At 42.1% G+C, this 22,016-nt stretch overlaps 1 protein-coding gene across 2 annotated transcripts in view; it reads left to right on the forward strand.

Moving 5' to 3' along the window:
- The first annotated feature begins 8,030 nt into the window (after positions 1 to 8,030).
- LOC110506546 (NEDD4 E3 ubiquitin protein ligase) overlaps positions 8,031 to 22,016 on the forward strand; it is a 41,124-nt gene continuing 27,138 nt past the window's right edge. Inside the window, exons 1-4 of one of the 2 annotated variants that reach the window (XM_021586248.2) lie at positions 8,031 to 8,866; positions 10,860 to 10,933; positions 12,395 to 12,473; positions 12,568 to 12,606. In XM_021586248.2, coding sequence (XP_021441923.2) covers positions 8,819 to 8,866; positions 10,860 to 10,933; positions 12,395 to 12,473; positions 12,568 to 12,606 — 240 coding nt within the window. In that variant the 5' untranslated portion in view covers positions 8,031 to 8,818. The remainder of the gene's footprint in view (positions 8,867 to 10,859; positions 10,934 to 12,394; positions 12,474 to 12,567; positions 12,607 to 22,016) is intronic. The other variant, XM_036963407.1, reaches the window with a different exon arrangement.

The raw sequence follows: 22,016 nt of genomic DNA on the forward strand, positions 1-22,016 counted from the left end.
TATCTTGGTTTCAATTGTTGTTTTTCCACTCTACATGCATTTACACTACCTTCACTTAGCTAGAATCTTCTGGTTTGGTCCCACAAAGGTTTTATCCCCAGAGCTGTGATGATTCAAATAAATATGTATTTACTTTACTGTTAATCTCACTTTTGTTTTCAGTGTCCTTTTCCTCACCGTAGCTTAAGTTATTCAATATGAAGCTAAAAAGATATGGTGTGCCAAACACCACATTCCATAGATCCTATATCTATTCTAGTTGATTAAGTCACATGAGTGTGGAAGACCATGGTTTGAACTGATCTTCTCAAATCCTATTCCATAGGGGTTATTGAAAATGTTACAGTACCACAAAAGGAATGAAACCGCACTTGTGGGAAGTGTATTCACAATTTCCAATGATGTTATTTGTACGTTTTAGCATGTTTGATGTGAATGTGGTAATGATGTTCCAGAGAGTGGCTAATCTTTATATAGCCTGATGCAGCTCATGATAGAAAAACAATGCACATTTGGCATCATTTGCACCATCTGTCTGAGATATCAAGCCTGCTGATGAGAGCTGGCTAGTAGAAGAGCAGGAAAAAATGTCTGCTTCTAGTCTTTGTAAATTGCTTATAGCTCCAATGCTAATTCATGAGCTATGATCCCTTATTGATGTCACTTGTTAAATCCACTTCAATCAGTGTAGATGAAGGGGAGGAGACATGTTAAAGAAGGATTTTTAAGCCTTGAGACAATTGAGACATGGTTTGTGTGCCATTCAGAGGGTGAATGGGCAAGACAAAATATTTAAGTGCCTTTGAACAGGGTATGGTAATAGGTGCCAGGCGCACCAGTTTGAGTATCAAGAACTGCAATGCTGCTGGGTTTTCACACTCAACAGTTTCCCATGTGTATCAAGAATGGTCCATCACCCACAGGACATCCAGCCAACTTGACACAACTGTGGAAAGCATTGGAGTCAACATGGGCCAGTATCCCTGTAGAATGCTTTCGACACCTTGTAGAGTCCATGCCCCGACAAATTGAGGCTGTCCTGAGGGCAAAAGGAGGTGCAACTCAATATTAGGAAGGTGTTCCTAATGTTTTGTACACTCAGTGTAGTTCTATTGTAAAAATGGTGAGGGGAGATTACCATTTGGCTTAAAGAGCTTGTCTGCAAAAACATTCTCCAAATTAAAATGTTCTGCTGGTGAGAATGTTCCATTATGTAATGAACCAACTTGAACAGACTACTGTGCAACAGCAAACTGTGTAATTGGTCTGGTAAATACAATGTCCCACTCCATTGTCTGTTTTTGGAGTTGTTAACTAGCTGATACTGAACTGAGAATCTTCTAAAATTCCCAATGATGTGGTAGTTCAGTGATTTTGTAAATGTGTGGTAATTGAGGGAGAACAGCTGAATCAAGGCTTGAACCCAGGGCAAGTAAACTACCTCCCCAAAAAGCCCAAGATCTTTTGGTAGAGGACATATCCTCCCATTTATTATACAGTGCACTCATCGTACTCCATTCTAAACAGAAACGGGCTGAAGTTGAGAGCTAATGTTACATTTTACAATGCTGTCGCCTTGATTTGATCAAGATGATGATTGTAGAACACTATTGCTGAATTAAAAAAGTATAGTCCAAGTCCAATATTTTTTACTGATTTTTTTAAATTTCTTGACTTTTTGTACAGGTTCCAGCGAGGGACGGCATGAACATAAATACTTCTAAACAAGGTCAGTTGGATCAGGTATCTTTGAATGTGAACAACATCCTTTCGTCCATCTCATGGGATGTGGATTAACCTGTGTGTCATTCAACCGGTTTCCTAAATTATGACAACGAAGTAGTGCTTGTCTCAAGGTAACCCATTCATAGATGCTAACTACCTTTAGCTCCTATTGATGATAGTATCTTCTGGCCTGGGGAGTTTTGTTAAAAGCCCAGACGCGTGTGGTACGGTTTTGTTAACATATCAGCGAGAAATTATACTTTTTTTATGGTTAAATTACAGACCAAAGAACAGATTTCCACTGGTCTAATGTCCATTGCTCGTGTTTCTTGGCCCAAGCAAGTCTCATTATTATTGGTGTCCTTTAGTAGTGGTTTCTTTACAGCAATTTGGCCATGAAGGCCTGATTCACATAGTCTCCTCTGAACAGTTGATGTTGAGATGTGTCTGTTACTTGAACTCTGTGCAGCATTTATTTGGGCTGCAATTTCTGAAGTTGGTAACTAATGACATTATCCTCTGCAGGTAACTGGGTCTTCTTTTCCTGTGGTGGTCCTCATGAGAGCCAGTTTCATCATAGCGCTTGATGGTTTTTGCAACTGCACTTGAAGTAACTTTCAAAGTTCTTGAAATGGAAAAAAAGGAAAAAGAAATTCCACAAATTAACTTAACAAGGCACACCTGTTAATTGAAATGCATTCCAGGTGACTACCTCATGAAGCTGGTTGAGAGAATGCCAAGAGTGTGGAAAGCTGTCATCAAGGCAATGGGTGGCTACTTTGAAGAACCTCAAATATTAAATATATTTAGATTTTTTTTTTTTACACTTTTTTGGTTACATGATTCCATGTGTTATTTCATAGTTTTGATGTCTTCACTATTACTCTACAATGTAGAAAATAGTAAAAAAATAAAGAAAAACCCTTGAATGAGTAGGTGTGTCCAAACTTTTGACTGGTATTGTACATGTAGGTAGGGGTAAAAGTGACTAGGCAATCAGGATAGATAATAACAGAGTAGCAGAAGCGTATGTGTCTGTGTGAGCATGTGTGTGGTGTCAATAATATGCATGTGTATTGTGTGTGTGTGTGTGAGAGTGATTTGTAGTTTTTGTGTGTTGGAGATGTCCGTGTAGTATGTGTAAGTGTGTGGGTAGAGTTCATTGTGTGTGCATAGAGGAAGTGCAAACAAAAAAAAAGGGCCGGAAGCAAATGGTCTGAACAGTCATTTGATTCCGTTTTAGGACCACTATTGTTTTCACTATATATTTTACCTCTTGGGGATGTCATTCGAAAACATAATGTTAACTTTCACTGCTATGCGGATGACACACAGCTGTACATTTCAATGAAACATGGTGAAGCCTCAAAATTGCCCTCGCTAGAAGCATGTGTTTCAGACATAAGGAAGTGGATGGCTGCAAACTTTCTACTTTTAAACCCGGACAAAACAGAGATGCTTGTTCTAGGTCCCAAGAAACAAAGAGATCATCTGTTGAATCTGACTATTAATCTTAATGGTTGTACAGTTCTCAAATAAAACTGTGAAGGACCTCGGCGTTACTCTGGACGCTGATCTCTCTTTTGAAGAACATATCAAGACCATTTCAAGGACAGCTTTTTTCCATCTACGTAACTTTGCAAAAATCAGAAACTTATCCGTCCAAAAATGATGCAGAAAAATTAATCCATGCTTTTGTTACTTCTAGGTTAGACTACTGCAACGCTCTACTTTCCGGCTACCAGGATAAAGCACTAAATAAACTTCAGTTAGTGCTAAATACGGCTGCTAGAATCGTGACTAGAACCAAAAAATGAGATCATATTACTCCAGTGCTAGCCTCCCTACACTGGCTTCCTGTCAAAGCAAGGGCTGATTTCAAGGTTTTACTGCTAACCTACAAAGCATTACATGGGCTTGCTCCTACCTATCTCTCTGATTTGGTCCTGCCGTACATACCTACACGTACGCTACGGTCACAAGACGCAGGCCTCCTAATTGTCCCTAGAATTTCTAAGCAAACAGCTGGAGGCAGGGCTTTCTCCTATAGAGCTCAATTTTTATGGAACGGTCTGCCTACCCATGTCAGAGACGCAAACTCGGTCTCAACCTTTAAGTCTTTACTGAAGACTCATCTCTTCAGTGGGTCATATGATTGAGTGTAGTCTGGCCCAGGAGTGGGAAGGTGAACGGAAAGGCTCTGGAGCAACGAACCGCCCTTGCTGTCTCTGCCTGGCCGGTTCCCCTCTTTCCACTGGGATTCTCTGCCTCTAACCCTATTACAGGGGCTCAGTCACTGGCTTACTGGGGCTCTCTCATACCGTCCCTGGAAGGGGTGCGTCACCTGAGTGGGTTGATTCACTGATGTGGTCATCCTGTCTGGGTTGGCGCCCCTCCTTGGGTTGTGCCGTGGCGGAGATCTTTGTGGGCTATACTCAGCCTTGTCTCTGGATGGTAACTTGGTGGTTGAAAATATCCCTCTAGTGGTGTGGGGGCTGTGCTTTGGCAAAGTGGGTGGGGTTACATCCTTCCTGTTTGGCCCTGTCCGGGGATGTCCTCGGATGGGGCCACAGTGTCTCCTGACCCCTCCTGTCTCAGCCTCCAGTATTTATGCTGCAGTAGTTTGTGTCGTTGGGCTAGGGTCAGTTTGTTATATCTGGAGTACTTCTCCTGTCCTATTCAGTGTCCTGTGTGAATTTAAGTGTGCTCTCTCTAATTCTCTCTTTCTCTCTCTCTCTCGGAGGAGGACCTGAGCCCTAGGACCATGCCCCAGGACTACCTGACATGATGACTCCTTGCTGTCCCCAGTCCACCTGGCCGTGCTGCTGCTCCAGTTTCAACTGTTCTGCCTTATTATTATTCGACCATGCTGGTCATTTATGAACATTTGAACATCTTGGCCATGTTCTGTTATAATCTCCACCCGGCACAGCCAGAAGAGGACTGGCCACCCCACAGCCTGGTTCCTCTCTAGGTTTCTTCCTAGGTTTTGGCCTTTCTAGGGAGTTTTTCCTAGCCACCGTGCTTCTACACCTGCAGTGCTTGCTGTTTGGGGCTGGGTTTCTGTACAGCACTTTGAGATATCAGTTGATGTACGAAGGGCTATATAAATACATTTGATTTGATTTGAGTAACTGTTCAACAGTCTTATGGCTGGGGGTAGAAGCTGTTCAGAAACCTTTTGTTCCCAGACTTGGTGCTTTTTAAATCAAAGGTAAATGTAATTGCTAAAATATACTAAGTATCAAAAGTAAAAGTATAAATCATTTCAAATATCTTATTACGCAAACCAGACTGCACCATTTTTTAAATGTACAGATAGCCAGGAGCACACCAACACTCAGACATAATTTACAAACAAAGCATGTGTGTTTAGTCCGCCAGATCAGAGGCAGTAGGGATGACCAGGGATGTTCTCATGATAAATACATGCATTGGACTATTTTCTGTTCCTGCTAAGCATTCAAATGTAACAAGTGGGTGTCAGGGAAGATACATGGAGTAAATTTAGGAATGTAGTGAAGTAAAAGTAGTCAAAAAATAAATGGTAAAGTACAGATACCCCCAAAAATGACTTAAGTAGTATTTCAAAGTATTTTTTACTCAAGTTCTTTACACCACTGCAACGGTGTTTTGACCATGATAGGTCACACCCCTGAAGGGCCCCCGTGTCGAGGGTCAGTGTGGTGGATGTGGTGTTGCCTACCCTCACCACCTGGGGACGGCCCAACAGGATGTCCAGGATCCAGTTGCAGAGGTTGGTGCTCAGTCCCAGGGTCCTTAGCTTAGTGATGAGCTTGGAGGGCACTATGGTGTTCAATGCTGAGCTGTAGTCAATAAACAGCATTCTCACGTAGCTATTCCTTTTTTCCAGGTGGGAAAGGGCAGTGTGGAGTGCAATAGAGATTGCGTCTTCTGTGGATATGTTGGGGTGGTATGCAAATTTGCAGTGGATGTCTGGGATGATGGTGTTGATGTGAGCCATGACCAGCCTTTCAAAACATTTCATGGCAACAGATGTGAGTGCTATGAGGCAATAGTCATTTATACTGGTTACCTTGGCATTCTTGGGCACAGGGACTGTGGTGGTCTGCATGAAACATGTAGGTATTACAGACGGGGTCAGGGAGAGGTTGCCAGCTGTTCAGCGCATTCTCTCAGTACGAGTCCTGGTAATCCGTCTGTCCTTGTGAATGTTAACTTGTTTAAAGGTCTTACTCACATCGGCTATGGAGAGTGTGATCACACAGTCATCCAGAACAGCTGGTGCTCTCATGCTTAGTTCAGTCTAGCCCTTGATCAAGACTCTCAGTTGCATTACACAGTCATTGTACGAAGGCGTCTTCTGTAGAGGGGAGTTTTGTTAAGAGCTGCAACGCTCGGTCTGAACATAAACACAATCTCTTGCGGTACGATTTTGGAAGCATAAGGACCTCATCTTTCATATCAGAGAAAAATTATTAAAAAAATGAAAAAAAATTCAATTGAAACACACCTTCATAGTGTTAGTGTTCCCACACTGCCATATTTCCAGTATCTGCATCTCCGAACACCTGTGTGTAAACGGAAGACAGACGCCACAAACGTGTTGTCACTGAATAATACTGTCGGCTGCAACAGTGTTAAAACCAGTTAAAACAGTGTACAGAAGTGTGTATTTTGATTTGTGAAATTATTTTAATCTGATATGAAAGCAGAGGGATTTATGTTTCTAGAACTGTACCACAATTGAGAATCAATACACGTTTAGATGGAGTATTTGGCTGTTTTGGATTCCAGAGACAATACGCCCTTTAAACAGAACAGGTCCTTGGACTAAGGAGTAACGTTAGGCTCATTTAGCCCAATATTGGGCTTGGTTCAGTGTTGCTTGCCTCGAAGCGAGCATAAAAGGCATTTAGTTCATCTGATAGGCTCGTGTCAATGCGCATCTCGTGACTGGGTTTCACTTTGTAATCCGTGAGAGTTTGCAAGCCCTGCCACATCTGGCGATCATCAGAGCTGGTGTGGTAGGATTCGATCTTAGTCCTGTATTGACGTGTTGCCTGTTTGGTGGTTCATTGGAGGGTGTAGCAGGATTTCTTAAAAGCATCTGGAATAGTGTCCTGCTCCTTGAAAGCAGCAGCTTTAGCTCAGTGCAGATGTTGCCTGGATTCCATGGCTTCTGGTTGGGATAAGTACGTACGGTCATTGTGGGGACGACGTTGTTGGTGCACTTAATGAAGCCAGGGACTGATGTGGTAAACTTCTCAATGCCATCGGATGAATCCCGGAACATATTCCAGTCTGTGCTAGAAAAACAGCCCTGTAGCTTAGGACCACTGCCGTATTGAGTGTGTCACTGGTACTTACTGTTTTTTGTTGTTGTTTTTTGCTTGTAAGCAGGAATTAGGAGGATAGGGTTATGGTCAGATTTGCCAAATGGAGGGCGAGGGAGAGCTTTGTATGGAGTAACGGTGATCTAGAGATGTTTTCGCCTTTAGTTGCACAGGTGACATGCTGGTAGAAATTAGGTCAAATGGATTTTAGTTTTCCTGCATTAAAATCACCGGCCACTAGGAGTACCGCCTCTGGGTGAGCATTTTCTTGTTGGCTTATGGCCCTATACAGCTCATTGATTGCAGTCTTAGCGCCAGCATGAGTTTGTGGTGGTAAATAGACAGCTACGAAAAATATAGAAAACTCTCTTTGTAAATAGTATGGTCTACAGCTTATCATGAGGTATTCTTGGCGAGCAGAATATTGAGACTTCCTTAATATTAGAGATCACGCACTAGAAAAACCAGCTCCAGTTATATTTTCCTTGTTCAGTCATGACTCAAACAGGATACTACAGTTCTTCAGATCACGTTTATAGGGTAGTATCAAACGGGGATCTTCCAGTTTATTCTCCAGTGATTGCATGTTCGACAATAGAATGAAGTGTAGAGGCGGTTTATCCACTCGCTGACGTAGTCTCATCGTATTCCGCAATCCGGCCTCTATAATGCCGCCTCTTCCTTTTTCGAGTGTCAGGGATTTGGGCCTGGTCCGGATGAGCATTATGTCCTTCGCTGTCAACTCTTTGAAGTAGAAATCCTCATCCAAATCGAGGTTAGTGATCGCTGTTCTGATGTCCAAAAGCATTTTTTCGGTCATAGGAAATGATGGCGGAAACATCATGTACAAATTTTTTTTAAGATCAGCTCCAAAAAGCCCAATTGGCCAGGAGCCCTGTAAAACGTCTGCTCTTCCCTCCAGCGCCATTCTAAAAAGGCGGAAGACAGAGGGGCATACTTTATGCTACTTACCTATCTGTGTTTCAGAACACCTGTGTGTAAACAGAAGATGGATGCAACAAAGGTGTTGTCACAAAACATACTGTTGGCTGTAACTGTTAACGATGTACAGTAAGTGTTTATTTTGGATTTGTGAAATTATTTTGATGTGATATTAAAGAGAGCTTTACGTTTATAGAACTGTACCTCAATTGACAATCAACTCACGTTTAGATGGAGTATTTGGATGTGATATTAAAGAGAGCTATACGTGTATAGAACTGTACCGCAATTGACAATCAACTCACGTTTAGATGGAGTATTTGGCTGTTTTGCTGCCAGAGCCAATTCGGCTCTGAACAGAACATGTAAGGAAGGTCCTTGGACTATAAGGAGTAAAGTTAGGCTCATTTTGTCCATATTGGGCTAGTCTCAGTGGTTTGGAAAATGATGCAACATTACACAATTTGAAATGGGTACATTATTTGTCCTGGTCTGCAATGGAAGTGAAGATGCAAAACTAGTAATTACAACCATTTGCACTAACCACCGGATGTTATGTGATGGCTGTTTTGTGTCAACTTTTTATATACATTGTACATCATGTTCTTGTGAATTACTACGTAGAGGTGGAGGCGTGGTAGCGGAGGGAGGAGAGGAGTCGGGATCCTGTTGGTGGAGAACAACGCACGACACATTTGAACATTTTAACTAGAATTGTGTTTGGTACAGTTCATTTGTTAGTGAAAGGTGAATTGGTGGAAGAGCACCTACAGCGTTAAAATTCTGTACATTTTACTTTAATCGAGCTACAGGACAACTACGGGGCTGAGGATATGAGTATGGCCGCACTTCCCGAGGTCCGCGGACTTCAGACTGATGAGGTAAATATTTAGCTAACGCTACCTAACTAGCTAGCTAATTAACCAACTGGCTACGTGGGCAGACAAAATCCGTTATATCCAAGTGTTTAGCTAAATTGTCATTACATTTCTTTGGGTATTGTCAACCAAGCTGTTAGAGTTGGACAGTCAAGTCCCAACATACCAATATCCATTTTATCGAAGCAACGTTAGCCAGCTAGCTAGCTAGTTAGCATGTGTAACAGTTGATTGTCACTGAGTACGTCATCAGCTATCTGGTAGCTGTCATCGTTGTATAGGCCTACTGTTGATTAATTAGCTAGCTAACACACATTTTTTTGACCACCTATAGATAATACAATATATTAATTGAATTATCAACTAACCATGTCAGTTGGCTATAAACTCAGAGAGCATTGCCCAAAGGAGTCATGTGAGTTATTATCACGTTATTATTAATGTGGCCTAAATTGATCTTGAATGTTTGAGATCAAATAAGTATCCACGTGGAAAACCACACTTTATATTCCTGTTAGTCATTTACAGTAAGTGCCATTTATGTAGTTAACATCATTAACCTGATATTTACAGTGTTGCATTTGGGAAGTATTCAGACCCCTTGACTTTTTCCACATTTTGTTACTTTACAGCCTTATTCTAAAATGGATGAAAAAAATAAATAAAACTCAGCAATCTACACACAATAACACATAATGACAAAGTGAAAACAGGTTATTAGATTTTTTTGCAAATGCATTAAAATAAAAAAACAAACCTTATTTACAAAAGTATTCAGACCCTTTGAGGTTGAATGAATTTTCGGTAGAGCTCAGAGTCAGCAATGTGTCTCGGCACAGATCTGGGGAAGAGTACCAAAAAATGTCTGCAGCATTGAAGGTCCCCAAGAACACAGTGGCCTCCATCATTCTTAAATGGAAGAAGTTTGGAACCATCAAGACTTGTCCTAGAGCTAGCCGCCCTGCCAAACTGAGCAATTGGGGGAGAAGGCCCTTGGTGAGGGAGGTGACCAAGAACCCAATGTTCACTCTGACTGAGCGCTAGAGTTCCTCTGTGGAGATGGGGAGAACTATCTAGAAGGACAACCATCTCTGCAGCACTCCACAAATCAGGCTTTTATGTTAGTGTCCAGACGGAAACCACTCCGCAGTAAAAGGCACATGATGGTTTGCCAAATGACACCTAAAGGAATCTGACTATGAGAAACAAGATTCTCTGGTCTGATGAAAACAAGATTGAACTGTTTGGCCTAAATGCCAAGCGTTACGTCTGGAGAACCTGGCACCATCCCTACGGTGAAGCACGGTGGTGACAGCATGCTGTGGGAATGTTTTTCAGCGGCAGGGACTTGGAGACTAGTCAGGATCGAGGGAAAGATGAACAGAGCAAAGTACAGTGAGATCCTTGAAAACCTGCTCAGGACCTCAGACTGGGGCAAATGTTCACCTTCCAACAGGACAAAGACCCTAAGCACACAGCCAAGTCATCGCAGGAGTGGCTTCAGGATAAGTCTCTGAATGTCCTTGAGTGGCCCAACCAGAGTCTTGACTTAAACCCGATCTAACATCTCTGGAGAGACCTAAAAATAGCTGTGCAGCGACGCTCTCCATCCAACCTCGCAGTGCTCGAGAGGATCTGAAGAGAAGAATGGGAGAAACTCCCCAAAAACAGGTGTGCCAAGCTTGTAGCGTCATACCCAAGAAGACTCGAGTCTGTAATCGCTGCCAGTGATGCTTCAACAATGTCCTGAGTAAAGGGTCTGAATACTTATGTAAATGTGATATTTCAGTTTTTTACATTTTTTAATACATTAGCAAAAATTTCTAAAAACCTGCTTTTGCTTTGACATAATGGGGTATTTTGTGTAGATTGATGAGGGGAAAAAAATATGTAATATTTTAGAATAAGGCTGAAACGTAACAAAATGTGGATAAAGTTACTTTGCACTTTAAGCAGCAAGTAATGTGATTTATGTCCTTATTGTGTTTTTTTCCAGAATGAGGCTAGAATTCTGAGAGTGAAAGTCATAGCTGGAATTGGTTTGGCCAAGAAAGATATCCTTGGAGCCAGGTCAGTCTTGATTTTGAGGAAAATATGTCTTCAAATGGATAATCCAATCTATCAGTATCACTTTAACAAATTCAGGAGATTGTTTTTTAATGGTATTAATGCGAATGGTGGGACAGAGAAGTTAATCTCATATTAGCGAGGATAGCTTCACTGCCCCCTCCGAACGCAAAATCACGTCCCTGTGTTTTGACCACTCGTACGTTCGCCTTACTTTCTGATACAATCCCAATTCTGACACCAATTTAACGAACAGCGGTACAGGGAAGCGAACCCGGGTCATTGGTGTGAAATGCAAAAACCCTATGGATTGCACCCATAGGGTCAACCCACTTGGTTGGAATTGTAACTAGGCTCATATTAGCGAGGATTGCTTCAGTATCTTTGTATAATTCTGGTGTCTCATGTTACCAAAATACGGTGTCCTATCTTTGGTACACTCCCTTTTTAGGAAACTCGTGCTTTTGGCCATGTTATACCATAAAATACTAAATTCTGATTCTACATGATCCTTAGTGTGTACTGTGGACCCTTCCTAACTTATTGGACTCCTAAATTATCTATTACAGTTCTGTGTGCTGTTTTGCCCAAAACACAAGAGTCTAGAGTTTATAAGCAGGTCTATTGCCCCAATCATTTTACACATCTACCCACTTCATTATAAACAGCAAACTGATTATCAGTTTATACTGTAAACACTTGGTAATGAACCCATGTGTGTGGAACTTTTTTTATTTAGTCAACATTGTGGACCTAGTGGTGTGCATGCGCATACTATACTATATGGTTGTTGAAGGCACTGTGCATTTAGAAATACAAAATTATTTGCCTAATACTTATTGAATACTATTAATCAAACTTGAGCGCAAAAACCTGAGACTTGCCAAATCATCTTCAAACTGTGCTGTTCCACAGACATAATGGTTGCTGTGGTCCTGTTTTGCATTGTTGAATGGAAAGTTCAGCACCATAGCAGTGGGTTGAAAGACGGCCTTGAAGACACCTTGTGTACCCACTTCAAAATATGATATTCTTATTCATATCAAGTAGGCTTATGTTATCTTCCATGCGTTCCTTAAATTGTTACATTTTTCCTTAAATTCTCTTTAGACCGTAATGTAACTGTCCTGTGCAACCTTAAGATGGCGCTATAATCAGGAGTTCTGTGCCCTTGCATACAGGAGATGCTCCAGAATCTCCAGACTCCTTTCCCCTAAAGCCCACCATTTCCCCTCAAGGCAGTGCTGCCGAATAAACACTTTTTTTTCTTCACATGTCCATTGTAAAAGTTCAGTCGTTTTTTTCAGTGCAACTAGTTATGGTTCCGATGACATCATTGGTTTGTGCTCCATATGGCCTGTGGGATAAAACTGTTACATGCTGAGATGTTCCCTCGTTTGATCTTTGGGCACACCAAGGGACAGATAGACAAGTTGAGCGTTGTCTTTTTATTTTCTATCACAGTGATCCATATACAAGAGTATCCCTTTATGACCCTGTCAATGGAGAACTAACAAGTCTTCAGACTAAAACAATTAAAAAGGTGAGTAACTGCGCTAGCTGAATAAGTACAGAGCATTTATTTGTTTGTTTTTGTAAGTATCCTATTTACATTTGAAATGCATTGTCATTTCCAGACATTGGATCCGAAGTGGAATGAGGAATTCTTTTTCAGGGTAAGTCAAATGTATGGTAAAAAGAGCATTGTGAATTCTTGTGAATGTGTGTGTAGTTTCTGTTTTACCCAGGGCTCTGAGAACATTTAAGACTCAACCTTTCAAAATGTTGAAAGACTCAAAAGACTCAAAATTCTCTCTCTTTATCGCATCTCTTTTTGCTGCATGCCTCCATGTAGTATGGACAATTAACTGCAGCCTTATTTCCTAGCCCTAACGGCTCAGTAATATGTTGCCTATTAGTGTTTGAAACTGCTCCAGATTCTCACTGGGAGGTTTAACATTTCACAAACAGCAAGTTAAAAGTCAGAACGCGAAACATGTTATGTTCATGTCTGCAGACATGGGTGTTTAAAATTAAAAATAAAATAAAATCACAATGTTCATGGGTGTCTGTACATTATGAGCACCAACAGGAAGTCCTCCACTGTGTTGAGCATTGTGATTGGTCAGTAAGACCCACACAGCATCCTGTGACTATTGTTGCCCCTTGTTCCTATCTTGGGCATGTAAACACAGCTTGATTGAATGTTGAACTGAAGGTGTGAAACAGAGCCTCTCAGTCAGCTGGTGTTGACGTGAGTCTTTGCTCTGAGGTTTTTGTGTGGAGAGCTGCGTATAGCAAGGTCCTTCTGTCCTGATTTGTTTTTCATTAGGTTGATCCTCTACGGTGAAGGAACAGACATAAATATTCACAACTCTTCTTTAGTAGCTATGGGGGCACAGATATGAATTTTAAATGTTAGTGTACCTTGAGACCTGAAGTTCAAGGACACAATTCAAAAGCTGGAACTTTTGCTGACGGAGTTTGAATTCGTTATTTCAACAAAAAGAGTAGGTTGTTTGGATGGTGGATTCCTAAGCCTATTGTGGTTGCAAAAATGTAATCTTGATGGAGAAAACCACATCTTCTGCATGTGGAGAAAAAGCAGAGAGCTGGGTAACTTCTACCTGCATCTGGATGTACCACATAGCAGGAGACTTGGCCCATCTCGCCAGGAGACCGAGGGAGATATTTTAAATGTTTTAATTTCTCTGGCCCTGGACATTGAGCAGGAAGCTTTTGTGTGTGTGTATATATAGTTGCACACATTCACTAAAATATACACCATGTTTAAGCCTTAGACACTCATTAGCCATGTCTAGAAATGATGGCAGTGTTGCACAATGTCTCATTGCCCTGGACAATGATTCAACATTCTCCCAGTGATCTGAAATCTAAAAAAACAATCACGTCACCATGCCAGTTGAGATTTCTCCATCTCCTACAGTCTATTCAGGGCTTTCTCCATCATGGTTTCTTGGTACAGTAAATCAGTACCTTAGTGTTACAACAGATGTATACGTCTAACAGGTCCCTGCACTTTGTAGTACTTGTCCCTATTGTGAATATTATTATGTTTATACCTGCCCTGGAACTCTATATAGAACCTTCTTGATAAAATAACGTGTCCAACCCATGTCAAAATATATTTTTAAACACCTGATTCCCTAGCCTATCTCATCTTTTGATTGTTCTTTTGAAGTTAATCATATAAAGTAAACAAGTTATATTTGACGAACGCACTCATATATATTCTACAGGCGTTGCGGCCTATTTGGCCCACCTTACCAATGTGGCAGTGTCAATAATGGCTTCATTTAGCAAGAGGGCCCGTTTTAACAGAAACACATTTAATTTTCCAGTGGTCATGAAATGCCTGGGGGCAGTGACTTTAGTTACAATGCCCCTGTGCTCCACTTCCCAGCTCTGCCAGGTGGTTTTCTGACGTATTTTAGTTATAGATCATTCTCTCTGTTTTAAGCATTGAGAGGAAATACACCAAGTTTTGAAAATATTTGAGAAATATTTTACAAAAAAAATGGTATTGTTAGTTCTGTGTTAAATGGGATGGGTTTTGTAATTAAAGCTGGGTATCAGCAGATGGAGGATCCAATTAGCTTTCATTAGTCCAGTCAGCGATGGATTGAAACAGTAGCCATGTTTGGTGCGAAACCTACTAGTTTTCAAGGACCTGTTTGTGCTTTGTCTTAGCCCTGTGGTATTCTGGCTGGTTGGCTATCTTTGCTTGTGAGTGGAGCTTGCTTGTGAGTTGATTTTAGCTTTGACAGCTGACATTGGTCATCAGCCATTTGTGGTGCTGAGGACTGTGCTATTGGGGAGTGGGCTTCCTCCAAATATCAATCAATCAATCAAATGTATTTATAAGCCCTTCTTACATCAGCTGATGTCACAAAGTGCTGTACAGAAACCCAGCCTAAAACCCCAAACAGCAAGCAATGCAGGTGTACAATCGTGGCCAAAAGTTTTGAGAATGACACAAATATTAATTTTCACAAAGTCAGCTGCCTCAGTTTGTATGATGGCAATTTGCATATACTCCAGAATGTTATGAATAGTGATCAGATGAATTGCAATTAATTGCAAAGTCCCTCTTTGCCATGCAAATTAACTGAATCCCCCAAAAACATTTCCACTGCATTTCAGCCCTGCCACAAAAGGACCAGCTGACATCATGTCAGTGATTCTCTCGTTAACACAGGTATGAGTGTTGACGAGGACAAGGTTGGAGATCACTCTGTCATGCTGATTGAGTTTGAATAACAGACTGGAAGCTTCAAAAGGTGGGTGGTGCTTGGAATCATTGTTCTTCCTCTGTCAACCATGGTTACCTGCAAGGAAACACGTGCCGTCATCATTGCTTTGCACAAAAAGGGCTTCACAGGCAAGGATATTGCTGCCAGTAAGATTGCACCTAAATCAACCATTTATCGGATCATCAAGAGCTTCAAGGAGAGCAGTTCAATTGTTGTGAAGAAGGCTTCAGGGCGCACAAGGAAATCCAGCAAGCGCCAGGACCGTCTCCCAAAGTTGAAGGTAGAGGGATTGAACTGCTGAGGACTGGGGTAAAGTCATTTTCTCTGAATCCCCTTTCCGATTGTTTGAGGCATCCGGAAAAAAGCTTGTCCGGAGAAGACCAGGTGAGCGCTACCATCAGTCCTGTGTCATGCCAACAGTAAAGCATCCTGAGACCATTCGTGTGTGGGGTTGCTTCTCAGCCAAGGGAGTGGGCTCACTCACAATTTTACAACTTCTCCCAACCATCCAGGAACAGTTTGGTGACGAACAATGCATTTTCCAGCATGATGGAGCACCTTGCCATAAGGCAAAAGTGATAACTAAGTGGCTCGGGGAACAAAACATAGATATTTTGGGTCCATGGCCACGAAACTCCCCAGACCTTAATCCCATTGAGAACTTGTGGTCAATCCTCAAGAGGCAGGTGGACAAACAAAAACCCACAAATTATGACAAACTACAAGCATTGATTCTGCGAGAATGGGCTGCCATCAGTGGCCCAGAAGTTAATTGACAGCATGCCCGGGCGGATTGCAGAGGTCTTGAAAAAGAAGGGTCAACACTGCAAATATTGACTCTTTGCATCAACTTCATGTAATTGTCAATAAGTCTTTGACACTTATGAAATGCTTGTAATTATACTTCAGTATTCCATGGTAACATCTGACAATATCTACACTGAAGCAGCAAACTTTGTGGAAATTAATATTTGTGTCATTCTCAAAACTTTTGGCCACGACTAGAAGCATGGTGGCTAGAAAAAACTCCCTAGATAGGCCAGAACCTAGGAAGAAACCTAGAGAGGAACCAGGCTATGAGGGGTGGCCAGTCCTCTTCTGGCTGTGCCGGGTGGAGATTATAACAACATGGCCAAGATGTTCAAATGTTCATAGATGACCAGCAGGGTCAAATAATAATAATCACAGTGGTTGACGAGGGTGCAACAGGTCAGCACCTCAGGAGTGAATGTCAGTTGGCTTGTCATAGCCGAACATTGAGAGTACCTCTACCGCTCCTGCTGTCTCTAGATAGTTGAAAACAACAGGTCTGGGACAGGTAGCATGCCCGGTGAACAGGTCCATAGCCACAGACAGAACAACTGAAACTGGAGCAGCAGCACGGCCAGGTGGACTGGGGACAGCAAGGAGTCATCACGCCAGGTAGTCCTGAGGCATGGTCCTAGTGCTCAGGTCCTCTGAGAAAGAGAGAATTAGAGAGAGCATACTTAAATTCACACAGGACACCGGATAAGACAGGATAAATACTCCAGATATAACAGACTGACCCTAGCCACCCGACACGCACTACTGCAGCATAAATACTGGAGGCTGAGACAGGAGGGGTCGGGAGACACTGTGGCCCCGTCCGACGATACCCCCGGACAGGGCCAAACAGGCAGGATATAAACCCACCCACTTTGCCATTGCACAGCCCCCACACCACTTGAGGGATATCTCCAACCACCAACTTACCATCCTGAGACAAGGCCGAGTATAGCCCACAAAGATCTCCGCCACGGCACAACCCAAGGGGAGGGTGGCGCCAACCCGGACAGGGAGATCAGTCAGTGACTCAACCCACTCAAGCGACGCACCCCTCCTAGGGACGGCATGGAAGGGCACCAGTAAGCCAGTGACTCAGCCCCTGTAATAGGGTTAGAGGCAGAGAATCCCAGTGGAGAGAGGGGAACCGGCCAGGCAGAGACAGCAAGGGCGGTTTGTTGCTCCAGTGCCTTTCCGTTCACCTTCACACTCCTGGGCCAGACTACACTCAATCATAGGACCTACTGAAGAGATGAGTCTTCAGTAAAGACTTAAAGGTTGAGCCCGAGTCTGGATCTCTCACATAGGTAGGCAGACCATTCCATAAAAATGGAGCTCTATAGGAGAAATCCCTGCCTTCAGCTGTTTGCTTAGAAATTCTAGGGAGAGTAAGGAGGCCTGCGTCTTGTAACCATAGCGTACGTGTTGGTATGTACGGCAGGACCAAATCGGAAGATAGGTAGGAGCAAGCCCATGTAATGCTTTGTAGGTTAGCAGTAAAACTTTGAAATCAGCCAGTGTAGAGGCTATCACTGGAATAATAGCAGCCGTTTTTAGCACTAGTTTCTGATTTTTGCAATGTTACGTAGAAGGAAAAAATCTGTCCTTGAAACAGTCTTGATATGTTCGTCAAAAGAGAGATCGGGGTCCAGAGAAACGCCAAGGTCCTTCAGGTTTATTTGAGACGACTGTACAACCATCAAGATTAATTGTCAGATTCAACAGAAGATCTCTTAAATAGAAATCAGAAGCTTGACGCTTGCCTGAGTTTATCCGCATAGACAACTCATGTTTTACAGACCCCTCATAACATGGCTGGTCTCGTTCTTACTCAAATCTGGTCATGACTCAATCATGACTCAATGCATAAACACTCAACTTATTTACAGTAGGAAGTGTTCGGGGTGTTTTCACAAGTACAAATATATTGTCTGGTCCTCCTTAGCCATTTTAAAAAGCATGAATATTAAAAAGTGTTCAGTGTTCAGCGAAATAACAACACAATGTCAAATACAGGTAGCAAAGTCAAATAATTAACATCCAATCACATTAACTGTTACTCTCTCACGGGAATTCCATTAACTGTCCGTATGTAGCTAAACGTAGCTGCTGCTCATTCCGTTTGCTCGAAAATTGATAAGGCTACCTGTGAGATGGGGGGGGGCTGCCCACAGCTCTTAGCCATTTCCTTCTGGAGGATGAAGGCATTCACCACTTTTTTTGTGGTCCATGCCCCGGCACCGTCCTTCACACGCCTGACGACGTGATCTCCACTGAAGGACTTGTGGATACTGGAGCACATGACCACCTCTCTGGTATCCATCCACTTCACAAAGAGCAGGCCATCTTCACGGATCCATCGCATGGTACCCCGCTCAGCCCGCTTAGGCATGTCGTTCACCTTTGTCTTTGGAAAGCCCACTCTGTTGGTCCGAATAGTGCCACAAGCCCACACATCCCGCTTCCTCAGTTCTGTAAACAGGGTAGGCTTGTGTGGAAGTTGTCCACAAACAGTTTGTAGCCCTACCCCAGCAGTTGAAAATCCAATAACTCCATAACGGAATCATAACGCAGTCCATTACCGGTAGTAAAACTGTTGATTCTGACCTTTGAGGCTACCAACCTCTCATCGATGGACAGGTTCTGGGTGGGCTGAAAATAGGTCTTGCATGCCTCAACGCTGTTGGGGTAGAGAGGTTTGATTTTGCACAGCCTATCAAACCTTGGTGTGCCTCTCTTCTTGTCATTCTCCCCATCAACTTCTGGGTCACTGATGTGAAGCGCCTGTGAGATAGTCAGAAACCTTTTACAAGACATGACAGTCATGGGGAAAGGCAGTTGATAGAGAGCTGTCCCTTTAGAGTTTTAAACATTACCAGCCCCTTGTAAATGACCATTGAAAAGTAGCAGAAAGGGTCTGACATGGAAATGGTCTTCCATGCCTCTTTCTTTCCTGCCTGCTTCTTAGCCCCGTACTTATTGGTATTCGACACCAGGGAATCAACAACTGACGAGGTGAAAAACAGTTCAAAAAGTTGAAGGGAGCTGTACTTTGCAGTCATGTCTAGTTGAGGTCCTGGCTGCCTTTTGGGTCTAAAAACTGGTGGATTTGGTTCCACATTATTTTCTAACACAGAGTGCCAACGACCCTCTGGCCCTCTGTCTACAGGTTTCTCTCTTTCCCACCTCCGCTTCTTTGTCACTGACTTCACATCTCTAGATGGCCAGGTAGGTGTGGAGCCGGAGACAGCGGGGGTCCGGCTGGATGAACCAGCTTCAGAGGGAGATGGACACCTAGACATTGGCGGCTCATAATCAAAATCACTGCCACTGTGAAAGATGTAAAAAAAAAATCAGTAACAATACTTCCACATATGAGCCCTGTATCAACATGTAAAATAAACATATATATAGAGTACAGCGAACATAATCACTATGGTGAAGTGGTGAAGGGCTGTTCCATTCCATGTTTATGTAAAATACATTTTAAAAATATATCACACACACACAGTATAGCCAATGTGTACTTTACACATTTCATTACAGATTATATTTTTATATATTGCAAATAAAATAAGAAAATCTATAAAACAAATCTCAAATGAATAATATTTGATATTATTAATTTCAAACAATGACATTAGCATTAGAATTGACCAAACCAGCATGGCATCCTCGCCATGCAGAAAGAAACATGTCTTCCGCCTGGGAGTCAAAACTAGCTTCGCTGAAAGATTCATCTTCCTGAAGCAACTCGGTCTCGCTGTATCTATCTATTTCATCTATAATTTGGGTTAAATCTGTATACCTAGACTTTGTTTTATCTTTTCCTGATATATTCGGCATATTTTAAATATATAAACTTGTTGAAAAGGCTATTGAATATGTACTGCTATGCGTAACACCCGTGGCTCCGTCAAGTAGGATTTGCAATGAATGAACCTCTTTTACGCCAGAGTTTACGACAAAGCCTGGTCTTCAAATGTATAACCATTACATATTGCCATTTACCTCAGCTCATTGGCTATCTTCCAAGCTAGATTTCAAGATGATCCGTGGTCATTGAGCCAAAATACAGTCAATCAACGATAGACCGGTCCTACCATTGGTGCGCAATGATGTCATTGATTGGTGTCTTCAAATCGGTTTGTTTCGGTCAATACGTCCCGGGAAAAGAACCATCAAGTATGGTTGTTTTAGTAACAACCAGAGGATTGCAATGAAACCAACCATGACTGGATAAACGTTTGTTTAGTGTGTGTAATTACCACGAACGTGTCGTCCAAAGTTGAATGAGACGGAAATCATGACGCAAGCGGTTTACAAATGTTTTGTGTTAGGCTATAAAAATGGATTTTATCAAACAAAACGAACATTCACTGTGTAGGTAGGACACTTCGCATTGTCACCAGAGGAAGATCTTCAATGGTAAGCAATTTATTTTATTGTTATTTCTGACTTTCATGACGCTAATGCTTGGTTGGAAAATGATAGTAATACTTGTGTGTGCGTGGCGCCGTCCTCAGAAAATAGCATGTTTGCTTTCATAACTGCTTTTTGAAATCTGACACAGTGGCTGGATTAATAAGACGTTCATCTTTTAAATTATGTAAGATACATGTATTTACAACAAATGGTGTATTTAGATTGTTAGCTCTCTGCAGTTTCACCGGATGTTGGCCTGGTGGGACGTTAACGTCTCACCTACCCTAGAGAGGTTAAGAACATATTCTTATTTTCAATGACGGCCTAGGAACAGTGGGTTAATTGCCTTGTTCAGGGGCAGAACGTCAGATTTTTACATTGTCAGCTCAGGGATTTGATCTTGCAACCTTTCGGTTACAAGTCCAACGCTCTAACCACTAGGCTACGTGCCACCCCACATAACAGCTCTACTTGTAGTACTGCCACTACCAGCAATACTACACCTGCACCTGTCAACGACACAAGTTGTTCTGCTTCCATGAGCACATCCAATGCTAGCATCAGTAATTCTGCATTTGTTGTTAGCCCAACTATTATGGACACTGACAGTTGTGAATCTGATGCAGCCGAAGAGCTACTGCCCCCCTTACCTGGGAATGCACCGAACAGACAGGGACGTTGGACCATCGAATAGATGGCAAATATGATAAGAACTACATTGATTTGGGGTTCACTTATATTGGGAGTAATGCCTGTTATACAGTGGGGCAAAAAAGTATTTAGTCAGTCACCAATTGTGCAAGTTCTCCCACTTAAAAAGATGAGAGGCCTGTAATTTTCATCATAGGTACACTTCAACTATGACAGACAAAATTAAATTAAAAAATCCAGAAAATCACATTGTAGGATTTTTAATGAATTTATTTGCAAATTATGGTGGAAAATAAGTATGTGGAAAATGACAGACTCTCCAATACAACCCAACATTGCAGAGTTATGTGCATCCTTTCAAGCACACCCTTCTCATTAACCTGTGGTGAGTTATTCACAATTTTCGATTAACAAATACGATTTCATATTTGAGATGGTTAAATGAAGAGCAAAATTATTGATAATTATTTGTGCCCTGGTCCTATAAGAGCTCTGTCACTTCCTACGAGCAGGGTTGTGCCACAAACTCACTCATTCTTATGTTTAACAAATGTATAGTTTGCGTGTGTGGCAGGCTTACAATGATGGCAACAACATTTGAGAGTGCGCTGACCCTGGTACCAGAGGGGGTACTCAGATGGAGGTTGAATGTTTGAAGGGGTACAGGACTATAAAAAGTTTAGGAACCACTGGTCTAGACGATGTCGCCGGTGTTGATGTTCTTATTTCTATGTGGATTTTCTTTTGACTTTGTAATCAGTTTGCTTTAAATCTTCACCTAGTTTTGATACCTCTTAGGAAATTGCTCAGGAGATTTTTCCACTGCCTCTCTGTGGGTGTTTGTGACTGTTTTCATGGTATGTGAGCTCTGAGCAACATGAGGTCAAATGTCATCTTTCCACATACCAACGCATTGTGTTGGCCACTACAGA

Source organism: Oncorhynchus mykiss, chromosome 26 (genome assembly GCF_013265735.2).
Source record: "Oncorhynchus mykiss isolate Arlee chromosome 26, USDA_OmykA_1.1, whole genome shotgun sequence".
Taxonomy (NCBI): Eukaryota; Metazoa; Chordata; class Actinopteri; order Salmoniformes; family Salmonidae; genus Oncorhynchus; species Oncorhynchus mykiss.